General features: G+C 45.3%; 1 protein-coding gene across 1 annotated transcript in view; it reads right to left on the reverse strand.

The window, feature by feature from the left end:
• Nucleotides 1-3,661: 3,661 nt before the first annotated feature.
• WNT2 (Wnt family member 2) overlaps nt 3,662-13,848 on the reverse strand; it is a gene marked incomplete at both ends in the record, with an annotated part of 44,363 nt that continues 34,176 nt past the window's right edge. Inside the window, one exon of the mRNA XM_079710885.1 lies at nt 3,662-3,891. Within this exon, the coding sequence (XP_079567011.1) occupies nt 3,662-3,891 (230 nt within the window). The remainder of the gene's footprint in view (nt 3,892-13,848) is intronic.

The following is a 13,848-nucleotide window of genomic DNA, read 5'->3' on the forward strand; positions in this document are numbered from 1 at the left end:
AGTGCCAATGTGAAGTTGGATTTTCTGACTTTAAAGCTACCTTTCTTTGAAAAAGAAACGTGATACCTGATGTTTTCAAGCGTCGTAATAACTCCTATAAAAAGGCAAATCGTTGTGACAATTGAAAACATCTCTTGGAATTAACCTTGGCAGCCTGGAGCAAAGCTAGACAACAGGTATGGACAGCTGAGCAACGGCCCGAGGCCCTAAGGCTCAGGGGCCTCCAGATGCCTTGGAAGTAGGTGCTGGGAGGGGGCAGGGAAGCAACAAGAGAAGGAAGGGTGGAGGTTACCCACAAGAGCTGAAAAAGCCACTCTCCACCATCACCAAACTCAGCTGGTCTCTTGGCAACAGCCACCTGGCTCTTTCCCTCTCACTCCCCCTCCCGTGATCAGGCCACGTGCAGATTAAATGGCCATTTGGTGGATCCTTCTGGGATGCTCATTTCAATCTAGTGACACCCATAAAAGGCAGAGCAGATAGGCAGTGTTCTATGCCTGGGGTTGCCCTATGCCTCTCCCACTCCCATCCTGAAGTAACTGTGGTCCAATAACAGGCCAGGGCCCCCATCCTTGAGGGGCACAGAGCCAGAGCCAAGTGTGGTCACGGCACTGGGGGCATTTGTGCTTGAGTTTAAGCCATTTGAGGAGATAAACTGGTCTCTTTAAGGCAGGGTGTTAATGCTCTCAGAGCATGAGGGACTGTCCAGGACGCTGTAACTAGAATGCACATTGAAGAGGGTGTTCACCGAATACCAAGATCAGTCGGCACCACAGACCAATTGAGAGAGGCAAATCTATTGAAGGAAAAAACCCATTTGCTAAGTCTGAGAATCGTGTGCAATTATATCTTTATTTAAGAAAACTCCAGTGAACTACTGAAGATCTTCTACTGTGTGGAATGTTTTCAGAAATGGCAGAAAAATCAATAGGCCTCATCTTGAGCTTAGAAAACTTCCACTTATAATAAGATATTTACCGGGAGGGAATTTGTAAGGGGATTTGACCTGAATGGATTCCCTCATTATTTTATTTTGGATAATTCATGCCATGCATCCCTTTAAAAGCCTGGATAATCAAGAGTTTAGTATCTTTTAGAGTCATGAAATATTGATCCTGTACCAAGCCCTAAAGAAAATAAGTTTGAAATTATCTTCACCTTTTTAAAAATTTGGAGATTTTCTCTTTCAGAAGTAAAAGCAGATAAAAATATTTCACTCTCTTATTTTACTCTCCATAGTGGCTTCATCTACTGCCACTGGAGATGGCTGCCATAGTCTCTCTTACAAAATAGGACAATTTATGCAGCAAGAGGCAGTTTATGAGCAAGGGGACATGGATGTGCCTTGTCCCCTTGCTCCTTATCAGGAAGGATGCATTTCAGCATAAGAAGAAAGTCAGATCTAAGCATGCCAGGGATAAACAAACAAACAAACAATGAACATCCCCTCAAGATACTAAAATTGCTTAGAATCCACCAAGTTAATTCTGAGACAAACTAGTTTCATTTAATAGATAAAGTGCTTAACTTTCTTGAAGACTCTTAGAGTGTGGTCCTGTTTGTGGGAGTGTCGGGGTAACGGCTGGTATTTGTATAGATCCCTTCACTTCTCTTGGTCTCAGTTTCCCCAGATACAGGCTGAGGGGAGCTAAGATGTCCTCTAAGATCCTTTCCATGTCTAAATATATCCATGGGTTTATGACTTCACAGTTCATCCAGCAGGAAGGGGGGCTGATGGCTTTGGGACCCCCAAGAAAGTCCCTCCATCCTCCCACAGCAAGCTTTAGTGTAACTAAGACTGAGCTCACCTGTTCGGCCTCCCACTCACCACTCCCCTCCCCGCTCCCAAACCCACACTGGGCTCAGAGCAGCCACCACCACGCTCCACCCTCCCACCCTCTGAATCCATAGAATAAAAAGAAGGAAGAGCCACTTTGGAAAAATTAGACAATTAATTTTAGGGTTTGGGAGTGAGTGAAAAGAGATGAATTCTGTCATTTTTAAGAAAGCTAGGAGGCAAATATCATTATGACAAAACACTCCAGAGGGTTGATTTCCAAGAGGCTTGGTGTAAATGTCCTGCTCTAAATCAAGGATAGAGAACCTGAAGGCCAAAGTATCAAAGGGTAAGCAAGCATCAGTAATTTGACACCAGATGCCTGTAATGAATCATCCTGTTAGTTAATGTAGCTCTGTGAAGAGGTCACAATTAGAACTAGAACCTAACTGGAGGCAGGGGGTGAGGAGTACCTTCGTGTATTTGACCTTTCTTTCATCTGATACATCTTTCATCTGATAAAATGGGGCAGGCAGCCTCTCCATTTTCCTTGGATGTCATCTTTCGGTTTAGGGCAGAAGCCGGCCACAATTTGCATATTGATGTTCCCATAATTACAGCTGGGTCCCTTAAATATAGTCTCCAAGTTACGATTTGTTTGCAATATAATACACTAGGGTTACCAACTTTATAAGCAAGGCTATGTGTTATTTGCTTTAGGTTATGGTATCTTGTCATCTTGTAAGCATCAAATGAACACAATAAAATATGACGGGTCTTTACAGTGTGCTTGAAGGGTGACGGGAACTAGTTGATGCCCCTTTGCGCACATGGCCGACTTCTTTTAGTTGTCCACTTATGGTAGGGGCTGTCCAGGCCTGACCTCGCTCTGGAAACCTCTCTGTCAGCATTTTGGTTCCCTGGTCTTGCCATCCCCAGAGTTTTCATTCTTAAAGCCATTTCAGTTACAGAATTCCATGGGCCACAAGCATCACACCAGGTAGGAATTTCATCCCCCCCCCCTTATCTGTACAGATGTGTTTTCTGACATCCCACTCACTAGGTTACTTTCCTCCATCTTCACCCAACAGTTACAGAATACTGCCAGATCATCAGTTTTCTTTTAAATTCCCTTCAGATTCTAAGTGATCTCATTCCCTAAAAAGGTCTTTATATTGAGTGGACAGTAATGCAAAGCAATCACTTTCTGAGGCTTTTGCTATTGCACAGACTCCAAACTGTACCAAAGGACAACAGACCCACCTTGTCACATCGGATTTTAATATGGCAACAAATGCCTTGAAATGCGTGCATTTGAAACCTAAAGTTTATTGAAAGCCATTTTTCTCCAGCCAATTACCAATCACCCCAGAGGTGGTGGCTGTGAAAATCACTTGATCAGGCAAAAGCCTTGCTTGGTCTTTTCAAGAATTAAAGTTAATTCAGTAGGGGTTTATCCTGCTTTCTATACTTTACCCTCCGGACAGAAGTATGGAATTTCTTAACTGTGAACATTTGTTGGAAAACACAGAGGAAGCTCCTTTGAGACACTCTTTTTCCCTCTGGCCAACTGTTCTAGAAGAGGAAATGTCTAGGTGGGTAGAGACAGTGGTCTGGGCCCACCACCCCTCCCCCCTCTAACAGCCTGTCACGACCAGAAAGAGACATGCCTCAGGACGCCGGCAGTCGGAGAAAATAGGGCATGCTTAATGTGCAGCGTGTGGGCCCCGTCCTGGGCCCCCAGGGAGTGGGAAGAGGCTTCCGTAGAGACAAAGGCCACGTGCCTAAGGAAACATCTCCCAGAGGGAACCCAAGAGCCCAGCATCCTTGCAGATCCAATGGAGTCCTTGTGGGAGGAAAGGTAGATGGTGACCTCCGCTGGGGTCATGTGGGAGCCGCCCAGTCGGGGCTCTTCGGGGCCTTGCACGTGTGCACATCCAGGGCCTCCAGGCAGTCCTGGCAGCGCACAGCACAGCACCAGTGGAACTTACACTCGCACTTGGTCATCCGGGTGACGCGGGAGGTGTCATAGCCTCTCCCACAGCACATGACTTCGCAGCTGTCCATGCCTCGGGAAGTCAGGTTGCACACACGGCCTGCTGTACCCGGCGAGCCTGGAAGACAAGCCAGGGGATGTCACTGAAATGGTGTGCGTGGAACACAGTATGCTTCGAGAGGAAGAGTGATGGGGCCCTGATGCCACCTGACCACATCCCGGGGCTGTGCCACCAATTCTGTGGACCCATGGAGCACGTGTCAACCCTGGGGGCAACAGCAGTGAGCACCACGTCCAGGAAGAATGGATGTGAAGTTTTGGAGCTGCCTTGGGCATCCTGACTCCAGCATTCCCACTTCTAAGTTGGATAAGCTTTTCAGATTTTCCTTACCCAGCCTTAGATTGCTGGGTCACTGAATGGGCAAGGCCAGATCAGGATGAAAGAAGGAGCCATACTAGTCCTCTCTCTCCCAGCCTTAAATCACATTAAGGAAGCAGTGGCCAAAGTTAGCTCTGTTGGAATTTGTTGGGATACGGAACTCTCCAACGGTGGGGATTTTGCCTCCCCGGACCTGATTACACTGGCTTATTAGAAAGACAAGAGAACTCTGGTTGCCGAAGGGCAGGTGTGGGCATCATTTGTGTAAGGCCTTGAGGATGGAGCAATGCCCAGCCTGGTTTGTCTTCCGTGCTTTGGTCTAGTGGGTCATCTAGATGTATGTGAGACACCTGATTGAAGCCAGGATTCTAGGTCTTTGATGAACAAAACTGGTATTAAAAGCCTGTTAGAAATGACTAGTGGACATTGTCTTAGTTAATTAGGATGGTGCTTGCTGTTTGGCAAATTCATATTTATGTATTTGTTTCTCAAAGAATCTCAAAGCTAGGAAGGCTCTTAATTGTTCTTTTCTTGAGGAGGCACCCAGAGTTCTTTTACAAGAGCCTTATCTGGTAACAGAACCAAGTGTAATGGACATTTTTAGAGAGTCTGTTCAGCTTACAATGATCCTTTCTGCACAGAGCAGGGCGCCTGGCTGCCATGGTGAACAACGTGACCCTGCTCTGTTGGCAGCAGGTGACTGGGCCAGGGGTGAGCACTGGACTCGAGCTGGGCCAATGAGGTAGATTTCCCTGAGGATTTGCGGTTCTGATGGGGACAATTAGTACAAATTCCAAGTATAAACACAGCAGCCATTGGCAGCCATGTACCATGATGAGGTCTGTGGATGAGAACGAGGCAGATGTACAGAGACAGTGAGGATAAGACATGGAAAGAGAATGCTGCCCAGACCCTGGACTATTTTCTGGACATTTCTCTCTGAGGTCTGGCTGCATTCCAACCTTTGGATACCTCGAGAGACTGTATCCTTATAATAAATTTCACCTTTCAGCTTAAAGCACTCAAGTTTCTGTTACTTGCAATTGACAATCCTAAATAACCAACAAATCTAAAGAAGCTAAACTCTTTATTAAAAGCAAAACAAAACAAAAATACCACCTTTTATCGGGATGAAAAAGACAGTGGCTTCATTTTCCATTCCTCCATCATTTAACTAGGAATTTTTCCCTCTTCATAACTCCTCCAGTGCCTCGTGACTGTGCTTATCACGTTCCACCCTGTGTTCCAATTATCTATATAAATGTCATGTTGCCCTGCCTGTCAAGAATGATCAAGGAAGCAGCCAGGTTCAAGCAGGGCATGGGGTCAAGAAGAGGGGTAGGAGGAGCAGGACTTGCTCTGCGTGATCAGACCACTGACATCAGGAAGACAGGCAGGGCAATTTCATAAGGACAGGAAGGACGGCAAAGGGCCGGAGTCAGGATGGCGGGTGGGTTAGCCAGGGATGGCCCTGAGCCTACATCGTGCTGAAGAAGGAAAGCGTTGGAAGAGACAGCAGCTGGGCCTGGATTTGGGGCAACCACCGGGACAGTACTCAGAATTCCTGACTGTGCAAAAAGGACTGGCTGCCACATGCTGCCTCTCTTAACAGCAGACTCCTTTACTTAATTCAGTAAACATCTAGCGAATGCAAACATGAGTGAGACACTGTGCGGCTACCTGGGGTTTCTGGTGGTGGCCATGAGGAAATAAAATGATTAGGATTCACTTCCTATTCTCAGGGAACTCATGATATAATGAAGAGATAAATATGTAAAGAGTTATTTCCACTACTTCAAGATAACTGCTCCATTTGCTGAAGACCTACTGTAGCCAACAGTAGAGTTTTGTGAAAAACACCACTGCAAAGCTCAAGACAGTAGAGGGAGGTTATTTAGGGCTTGGACGAATCAGGGTTCAAATCCTAGCTTTACCATGTAGCAACTGTGTGACCTTGGGCACGTTACTTAATCTCATTAAGCTTCAGTTTCCTCCTGTGCAAAACTGGGATAAAAACAGTTCCTTCCTCATAGGGCTGTGGTGGGGACTGAATGAGATTCTGCCTGGAAGCTCCTGGCATAATAAGTGCTCAATAAATGTTAACCATTCATTCACTTAACAAGTGTTTAACAAGAGTGGCTACTATGTGCTAGGCACAGTTCTGGGAGCTTGGGCTGCTGTATCAGTGAACAAAGCAAAGATCCTGCCTGCCTCAAGGAGTTTATGTTTTAGGGGGGGGTAAGCCAAGCATATTATAATAATGATATTTATTAGTAATAATAGTAGAAAACAGGATCAGAAAAGGAGCTGTTAATGGTTTTGTAGAGAAGATGGCATTACAGATATGACATGAAGGATAGATAGAAGATTTGAAGGGGAGAATGGGGTGACAGGCATTTCTAGTGAGAGAGAACCTCCCAGCAGAAATTCAGAGGTCAAGTACACAAGAGACTGTGCAGATTCAACGTGGCCGAGGCAGAGGGTGTGTGTTAGGCAAAAAGCACGGAAAGAGAGGTTGGAGCAACAGGTCAAAGAGTCTTCCTGCCTTGCTGCAATTTGGATTTTATTCCATGGTGGGTGGTGAGCCAGTCCAGATTTCTATTGAGGGAAAAATATGTTGAAATGATAAATCTGGAAGAGTGGCTTGGGGCAGGGAGGTATCTTGAGGCTGTTGGCTTAGTCCAGGCAACAGATAATGAGTGGAGACAGAAGTAGGACAAATACAGGATGGGTTGAAGAGGAAGAATCCCTAGGACTTGGTGACTCACTGAATTGAAGGATGAGTTGGATGGTGGGGAGTGTCAAGTAGGAAAAGACTGAAAACTGTTCATCTGGTTCAACAATAAGGAGGTACCTCGTGCCTCTTGATGAGAGCAGCTTCAGTGGAACAATACGGTTGGGTGCAGTGGATTGAAGAGTGAACAGGAGGAGAGGCCAGGTGCTGACAGAGCATGGACAGTTTGCAAGAAGCTTGGTGATGAAGTGGACAAAAGAGCAGAGCTGCAAGGACTGATGAAGCTGAAGGTGGAACTTTAAGGTGATTTCAGGCCATTACGTTGATGGGTGGTTTGCTCTGCAGCAGGAGTTACCTGATACACTGTGTAGGTTTTCAAAGTGGGGAAAACTAGTCTGTGCTATTAGAAGTCAGGGTAGTGATGATATCTCTTGGGGAGGTAGTGAAAAGGGGCCTGAAGGAGGCTTCTGGAGTACTGTTCTCTTCAGGTTCCTGATCTGGGCACATGTTACCTGGGGGTGCTCATTTGAGACAGTTCGCTTAGCTGTACACATGTGGTATGTGCCCTTTGCCGGATGCATTTTATATTTCAATAACAAGAAGAGAAGGGGGAGGGGAATGAGGAAGAGGAACAGGAGGCCGCAGCTAAGGCCGCAGACGCGAAGACTTAGCGGAAAAGTGTTCACCGCAGCTGGAGGGTAGTGCTCAAAGGGGGCAGTGGCAGGAGATGAGCCAGTGAGGTGGGCAGAATCTGCCTGTGAAAGGCCTTGTGTCACAGGCCAAGGGGTTTACATTTTAACCAAGGGCAGAGGAATGTTATTGAGAGTTATTACACAAAAGGGAGACATGATTTGACTTGTATTTCAGAAGAATCACTATGGGTGACTGGATTGAAAGGGGCCAGGGTGAAGGCCAGGAGACCAGTTAGAAACCAATAAAGGACTCTGGGTGCTTCCCTGGTGGCACAGTGGTTGAGAGTCCACCTGCCGATGCAGGGGACACGGGTTCGTGCCCCAGTCCGGGAGGATCCCACATGCCGCCGAGCGGCTGGGCCCGTGAGCCATGGCCGCTGAGCCTGCGCATCCGGAGCCTGTGCTCTGCAACGGGAGAGGCCGCAACAATGAGAGGCCCGCGTACCGCAAAAAAGACACGATGTGGCCTGGGTGGAGACAGTGGTAGTGGCAATGGGAGAGGTTAACGGACTCGAGGGAAGCTGAGAAGACTGCACCTCAGGACGTGGTGACTGACTGGACAAGCGGCTGAGAGGATGAGGAGAGTGGAGAGGTGCTCCCAGGCTTCCGGCGGGAGTGCCGGGATTTACGCAGGGGACATTCCCTGAGGTGGGGGACACCTGGGAGGGGCAGGCTTTGGGGGAAGATAACGAGCTTAGTTTTCAGCATGTTGAGTTAGCTGTGACTGTGTGCCATACAGGTAGGAATGGTCACTGAAAATCCTCCCTGGGACTCAGGAGAGAGGTCAGGATGGAGATGCCAATTAGAAAATCTTTGACAGAGGTGGCAACTGAAGCCTTGGGTGTGAATGAGGCCCCTATGGGGTGTGAAAAGTGCTCTCACCTGCCATCTCAGAGGCAACTGAGTTTTTACCTTTTATGTGTTTTGTTCATAAGCCCTGCACGTCAATAAGCATTCCTCACTTCCACTGACATGCATGTATCAGAATATAAATATATTACCATGCAATTAGAATTCTTTATCCCCTTTGGGGCTACAGGGGCCAGGACAGGGAGGCCAAATGTCTCATTCCTGAATCAGGCTGTGGGCCTTTTACTGACCTCGAACTCCGTGGTCTTTCCCTGGTGGCTTGCAAGCCTAAGGAGGTCAAATCTTGTGGTCTAACTCAGCCTGGACTAATGGTCCTGGTGGGTTTTGTACCCCACATGCAGCAAACTGAACTAGACTCCAACTGAACAGAAGGTTGTTCAGTGAGGTGGCCTCAACATCATCCAAACTCTGAGAGGAGCAAAGTGATGGCCGCTGGCAAGAGCTTAACTAGGAAGCGGTTTCAGAAAAGGAGACAAAGACTCTGGCACTGAGCTCTCTCAGCGGTTCAGTGTTCAGCTACACGATGCAGGAATTCACGATGAATCTGAACCTACCACTCTCCACTGGCTGCCCAAACAGGGCATAATGAAGGCCCAGAAGAAAATGTGAGACTGGTTTTTGAAGGTTGAGAGCCACTGATGTGAGAACGCTGTGGGGTCGCAGCCTGGAGCAGCAACGGCCCCTCTGAGGGACCAGCGGTGCCAGGATGGGCCAGCTGAGGGGAGGACGAGGCTGCCTTGTGAAGGACTACAAACTGGCCCTGCTTTGGGGTTTGGATCTCATTAGATCTGATGACAGACTGCAGGGAGGAAGGACAGTTTTGACACTTGCTGCCGTTTGAGCAGAATATAGAGCCATTTCATCAAAGCCCTGAAAAGAGAGTTTGCCAGAGTGCAGAAGCTACACAAAACTTGTTGGTATTGCTTCCTGTATTGAAATTATAATAAGAACTCCCCATTAGCCTTTGCAAGACAGAAAACATCACCATCACCATTCTTCTTTTTTTTTTTTTGCGGTACGCGGGCCTCTCACTGTTGTGGCCTCTCCCGTTGCGGAGCACAGGCTCCGGACGCGCAGGCTCAGCAGCCATGGCTCATGGGCCCAGCCGCTCCACGGCATGTGGGATCTTCCCGGACCGGGGCACGAACCTGTGTCCCCTGCATCGGCAGGCGGACTCTTAACCACTGCGCCACCAGGGAAGCCCCACCATTATTCTTGAAATAAAAAGAATCAAGACTATACATATATATATATATATATATATATATATATATACAAGATTATACACATATATGTGTGTGTGAGAGACAGAAAGAGAGAGAGCGCGCTCACATGTGCTTTATGAAAAGGAACCACTGAGTTTTATGACCTGGCTCCTTGTTTAGTTCTGAATATTTGTGACATATACTTTTAGATCTCTTTTTCTAAGTAATATACCAACTTATTAAGTAATGAGTCACTCATTAGATGATCTGATGACCCCACCTAGGCCATAACAAGAGCCCTGGGGAAATAAAGCCAGCTACACCTACCAGAAGAGCCAGTTTTCACATTTTCAAAGCCAGATAGAGCTGAAGTTCTTCCATCCTTTCTTTTCTTCTCTTTTTCCCCTCTTCTTTCTTTTTTCCCCCCTACCTTCTTTTTTATCCCCTTTCTCTCCTTTTTGTTCATAACTGGGGCCAATATTTGTGGAGCACTTACACAGGCCAGGCCCTGGGATAAGCCTTTGCCTGCATTATCTCATTTAATTCTCATAAGTGCTTATAAAGTAGGTACTATTATCATCACTGTTTTGGAAATGAGGAAACAGAAGGTCAGAGGGGTGAAGTGACTTGCCCGAGGTCACACAGCAAGCAGGTGGCAGGGTCAGGATTTGGAGAAGGCTTGTCTGACTCCAGAGATGGAGCTCTTGACCTTGTGATTTGGTCTCGTGTCCCGCCAGGCCCCAGAAAGCAGGCTCATGTGTAACAGTATGTGATCAGTGCTTTAGCAGGTTTCCTGTTCTCTCCCTTCATTATTTTATTAACTGAAGAACTTGCAAAGGTCCTGACATATAACTCTTTTGGAGGGGACCTTTTCCTCCAATGCATGATATGCCGTAGACATTTAGGACACCCGAAGTTTTGTGAGAAAGTGAACAAGGCTTGTTAACATGGTATTTGTAGCTTACACTGCATTTTTCCTGTACTGATATTCCTGTTGAATTCCTGGCACCTTTTTGAGGAATGAGACAGACTAAATACTTGGCAATACCAGAACGCACATCTCCAAAACATGCGTGCTCCCAAGTTGGTTCTAATATATGTTGCTGATGTGGTACGACTGAAGACTCTGGGAGGAGCCATCCCTAAGCAGAGCTCTCTGTTCAGGAAAGCCTATAGCACCAATTTGCATCTCACCAAAAATGAAATGGCATAACTTGATCACTTACCTAGCTCTTCTCAGACTTCATTCTAAGATTCTCTGAGCCATTTCCAAATGCCAAATTGATCTTTATGGGTCAAATATTTGCATCATACAATATCTACAAAGCCTGGGTGGCTGGCTCTAAAAATACTTCAAAGGAGAAATTTAAAAAATATTTTTGAGTAATGGCTCTAATATTAGTCTCCCAAATTGATATGTTAAATGGATAAACACATATCTAGATGCTTCAGATTTAACATGTTTATTTAAAATATCATTTATATTGCCTTATAATACACTTTGATTTACTCAGTTCACTTAAGAGAAGTGACAAGTTGGAAGCTCTTCTCCCTGACTTCCCTTTGCCTTAGGTCTGTGAAGTGTGCCCAGATGTGTGACCTGCCTGGGTACAGATCCCAGTCCCCAGACAGAGTGGTGCAGACTCAGGCTCAGCGGACCCAAACCTTCATCTGTCACCTTCATGCCGCGCTGTCATTAGATCATCTGCCTAGAGTCAGTGCCCATAAAATCCGGGCGGTCTGTAACCATGGGAAGGTGCGGGTTCCAGCCAGATGGACCTCTCTTCTCCCACAGGTGTTTTCCTCACCCTGATTCACACAAGAGCTCACATATGCATGGGAAAAAGATGAAGAATCAGAGTTTCTAAATCACGTAAGTTTGGGACCACATAATGCACCTTTGGTGAAGCAATGCTGAGGGAACTTTACAGAATCAAGCATCCCATCCCCAGAGCTATAAAGTTAATGATGGAGTCAGGATTCCCAGTGCAAAAACACTTCTGTCTCCCCTGACATGCATCTTCCTGACAGCAGAGAAAGATGGAGGGCTTTTGCTAATAGTTCCCAGACCCACACCTCAGGGACCTGGAGAAAGGGCACTCGCTCTCTCTCTCTCTCTCTCTCTCTCTCTCTCGCTCTCTCTCTGGATGGGCCTGTATCTTTGGAAATTCCTGCCACTCCAGGCTGACAGAAGCCCATATGTTGACTGTTAGGGCATAAGGCAAGGTTCACTTAAGCCTGTCATCCAATAGGCTGTTTCTCCTCTGGCTGACTTACACATTGTCATTCACAACACAGATTTATTGAGGGAAGAAAAGAATGTTAAATAGCAAATGTTAGAGACCGCACATTCATCTACTTGGAAGGCTTCCCCCTTCCTCACATCAGTGATTGCAAAGCTGAAAAGCAGGGAAGGACATTGTCTCTCCACTTATCTCAGAGGGTTTTACTCAACATTTTCACAATAACTAGGACAGGTTTGACTGGCACAGAAAGCATGTCCCATTAAATTAGCAAATCCTATCATGGAATTAAAGTTGTTGAGGTTAGACTTGTCAAGGTTTTCCATACCTGGCACTAGCTAGCCTACCCAAGTTCATTTCCCACTGCCCTCCACCCGTATCCTCTAATCAGGCCGTCTCCTGAAGAGACTTTCTGATGTCACAGCCATGTAGACTGTTTGCTCATAAGAGTTACTCTCATCTGCTGCACTGGACTTTCCTCGAACTCCTTTAGATTGAAAGTCTTCCCATCCTTCAAGATTCAGGCCTATTTCAGCACCTGTCATAGAGCGCTCCCTGGCTGCTCCAAGCCCACCTGGACCACCTTCCTAAGTCCTATAACGTTAGCATGTCAGCCAGTAGAGCTCATACACTGTTTTGAAATGTCTGATGATTTTTCATGCGTCTTGCTTCCCAAGGACATCATTAGGTCTTATATTTCTTCTGTATACTGCATAGTTCTCAGGTGGTCAACATATACTTCCTGATTTATTAAATATTAAAATCAATTCCTTAAAAATTAAGATCAGCCTTCCCTTGCCAAAGGAAGGCACACATCTCCAGGGAGGGGTCACCCAGTCCCCAGGCACTATGGGAGAATAGACTAGCTAAAAGCCAGGTTTTTATTCAAATTATCTCACTTGATACACAGAGAACATATGCAAGAAATGTGGCACATTTTTAAATGACAGAAGTTCAAAATGACAACTTAAGAGAGTCTGTGGCATCAAGTTCAGGTTGTGTTATTGCAAACTTAGAATAAGATTAATGAACAATTCATTCATTCATAATTGAATCATGGGAACCTTAGGAAGTTCTAGGTGAAACACATATCTTAAGAGACCCAAAGAAGTTAATTGGCCCAAGACTACACAATTAGTAATCAGTATAAATAATAATAGCACCAAAGTCTCCTAATCTATAATACAGGGCTCTTTCCCTAGGAATATGAAATTTGCATATTTTAAAAAGGAGATTTACCACACTAGCACAAAATAGGTTTCAGGGGGAAAGCTTAAAGGAAGTAAGCAAATACATTATTTTAAAGTACTTAAACATTCTTTTGCTAGCAACACATTAACATGGTAATTAGAGATAATTTTTTTCTATTTCCCAAAAAAGTAAAGGATGTCTATTTGGTAAATCCTTTGTTGTTAGTAGTTAAATTACGTCAAAGGTTTCAAAATAAGAAAATAAAATCCTGCAATTTTCTTTCTTTTGAAAGAAAAAAATTCCCTTTTTAAAAAAATTTTCACAAATTCAATCTGATTGTTACTTTCAACTAATTCAAATTAGGGTACTTTTTAGTGTATCCTAAAAGTATAGTAATTCTAGCAAATCTATATTCCAAAAGGTAATGCAGATTTATAGGTTATGCCTATAACATAAAATAGCACTGGAGGTAAAAAGTATTTTGTTATGTTAACAATGAAATCAGATGAACTATCCAGTAATCCCACTGATAACAGTAAATGAAAAAGGCCCCCTCAAAGAGTAAAAGAACTGAGTATGTGGTGGCAGCTAAAAGCAACAGATAGAGTCTGCTGCTGCATTTATTTGAGACCTTTGATCTCATCCAAGGAAATGGGCAGCCAGCAGCATCTTAAGCTCTGTAAATGCCCCATTAATGCACTTGAATATGAGGAAAAATTCCATTTAACACTTAAGCTTAAATGGGAATTTTCATAGGCTGT

This window comes from Hyperoodon ampullatus (genome assembly GCF_949752795.1).
Source record: "Hyperoodon ampullatus genome assembly, chromosome: 9".
Lineage (NCBI taxonomy): Eukaryota > Metazoa > Chordata > Mammalia > Artiodactyla > Ziphiidae > Hyperoodon > Hyperoodon ampullatus.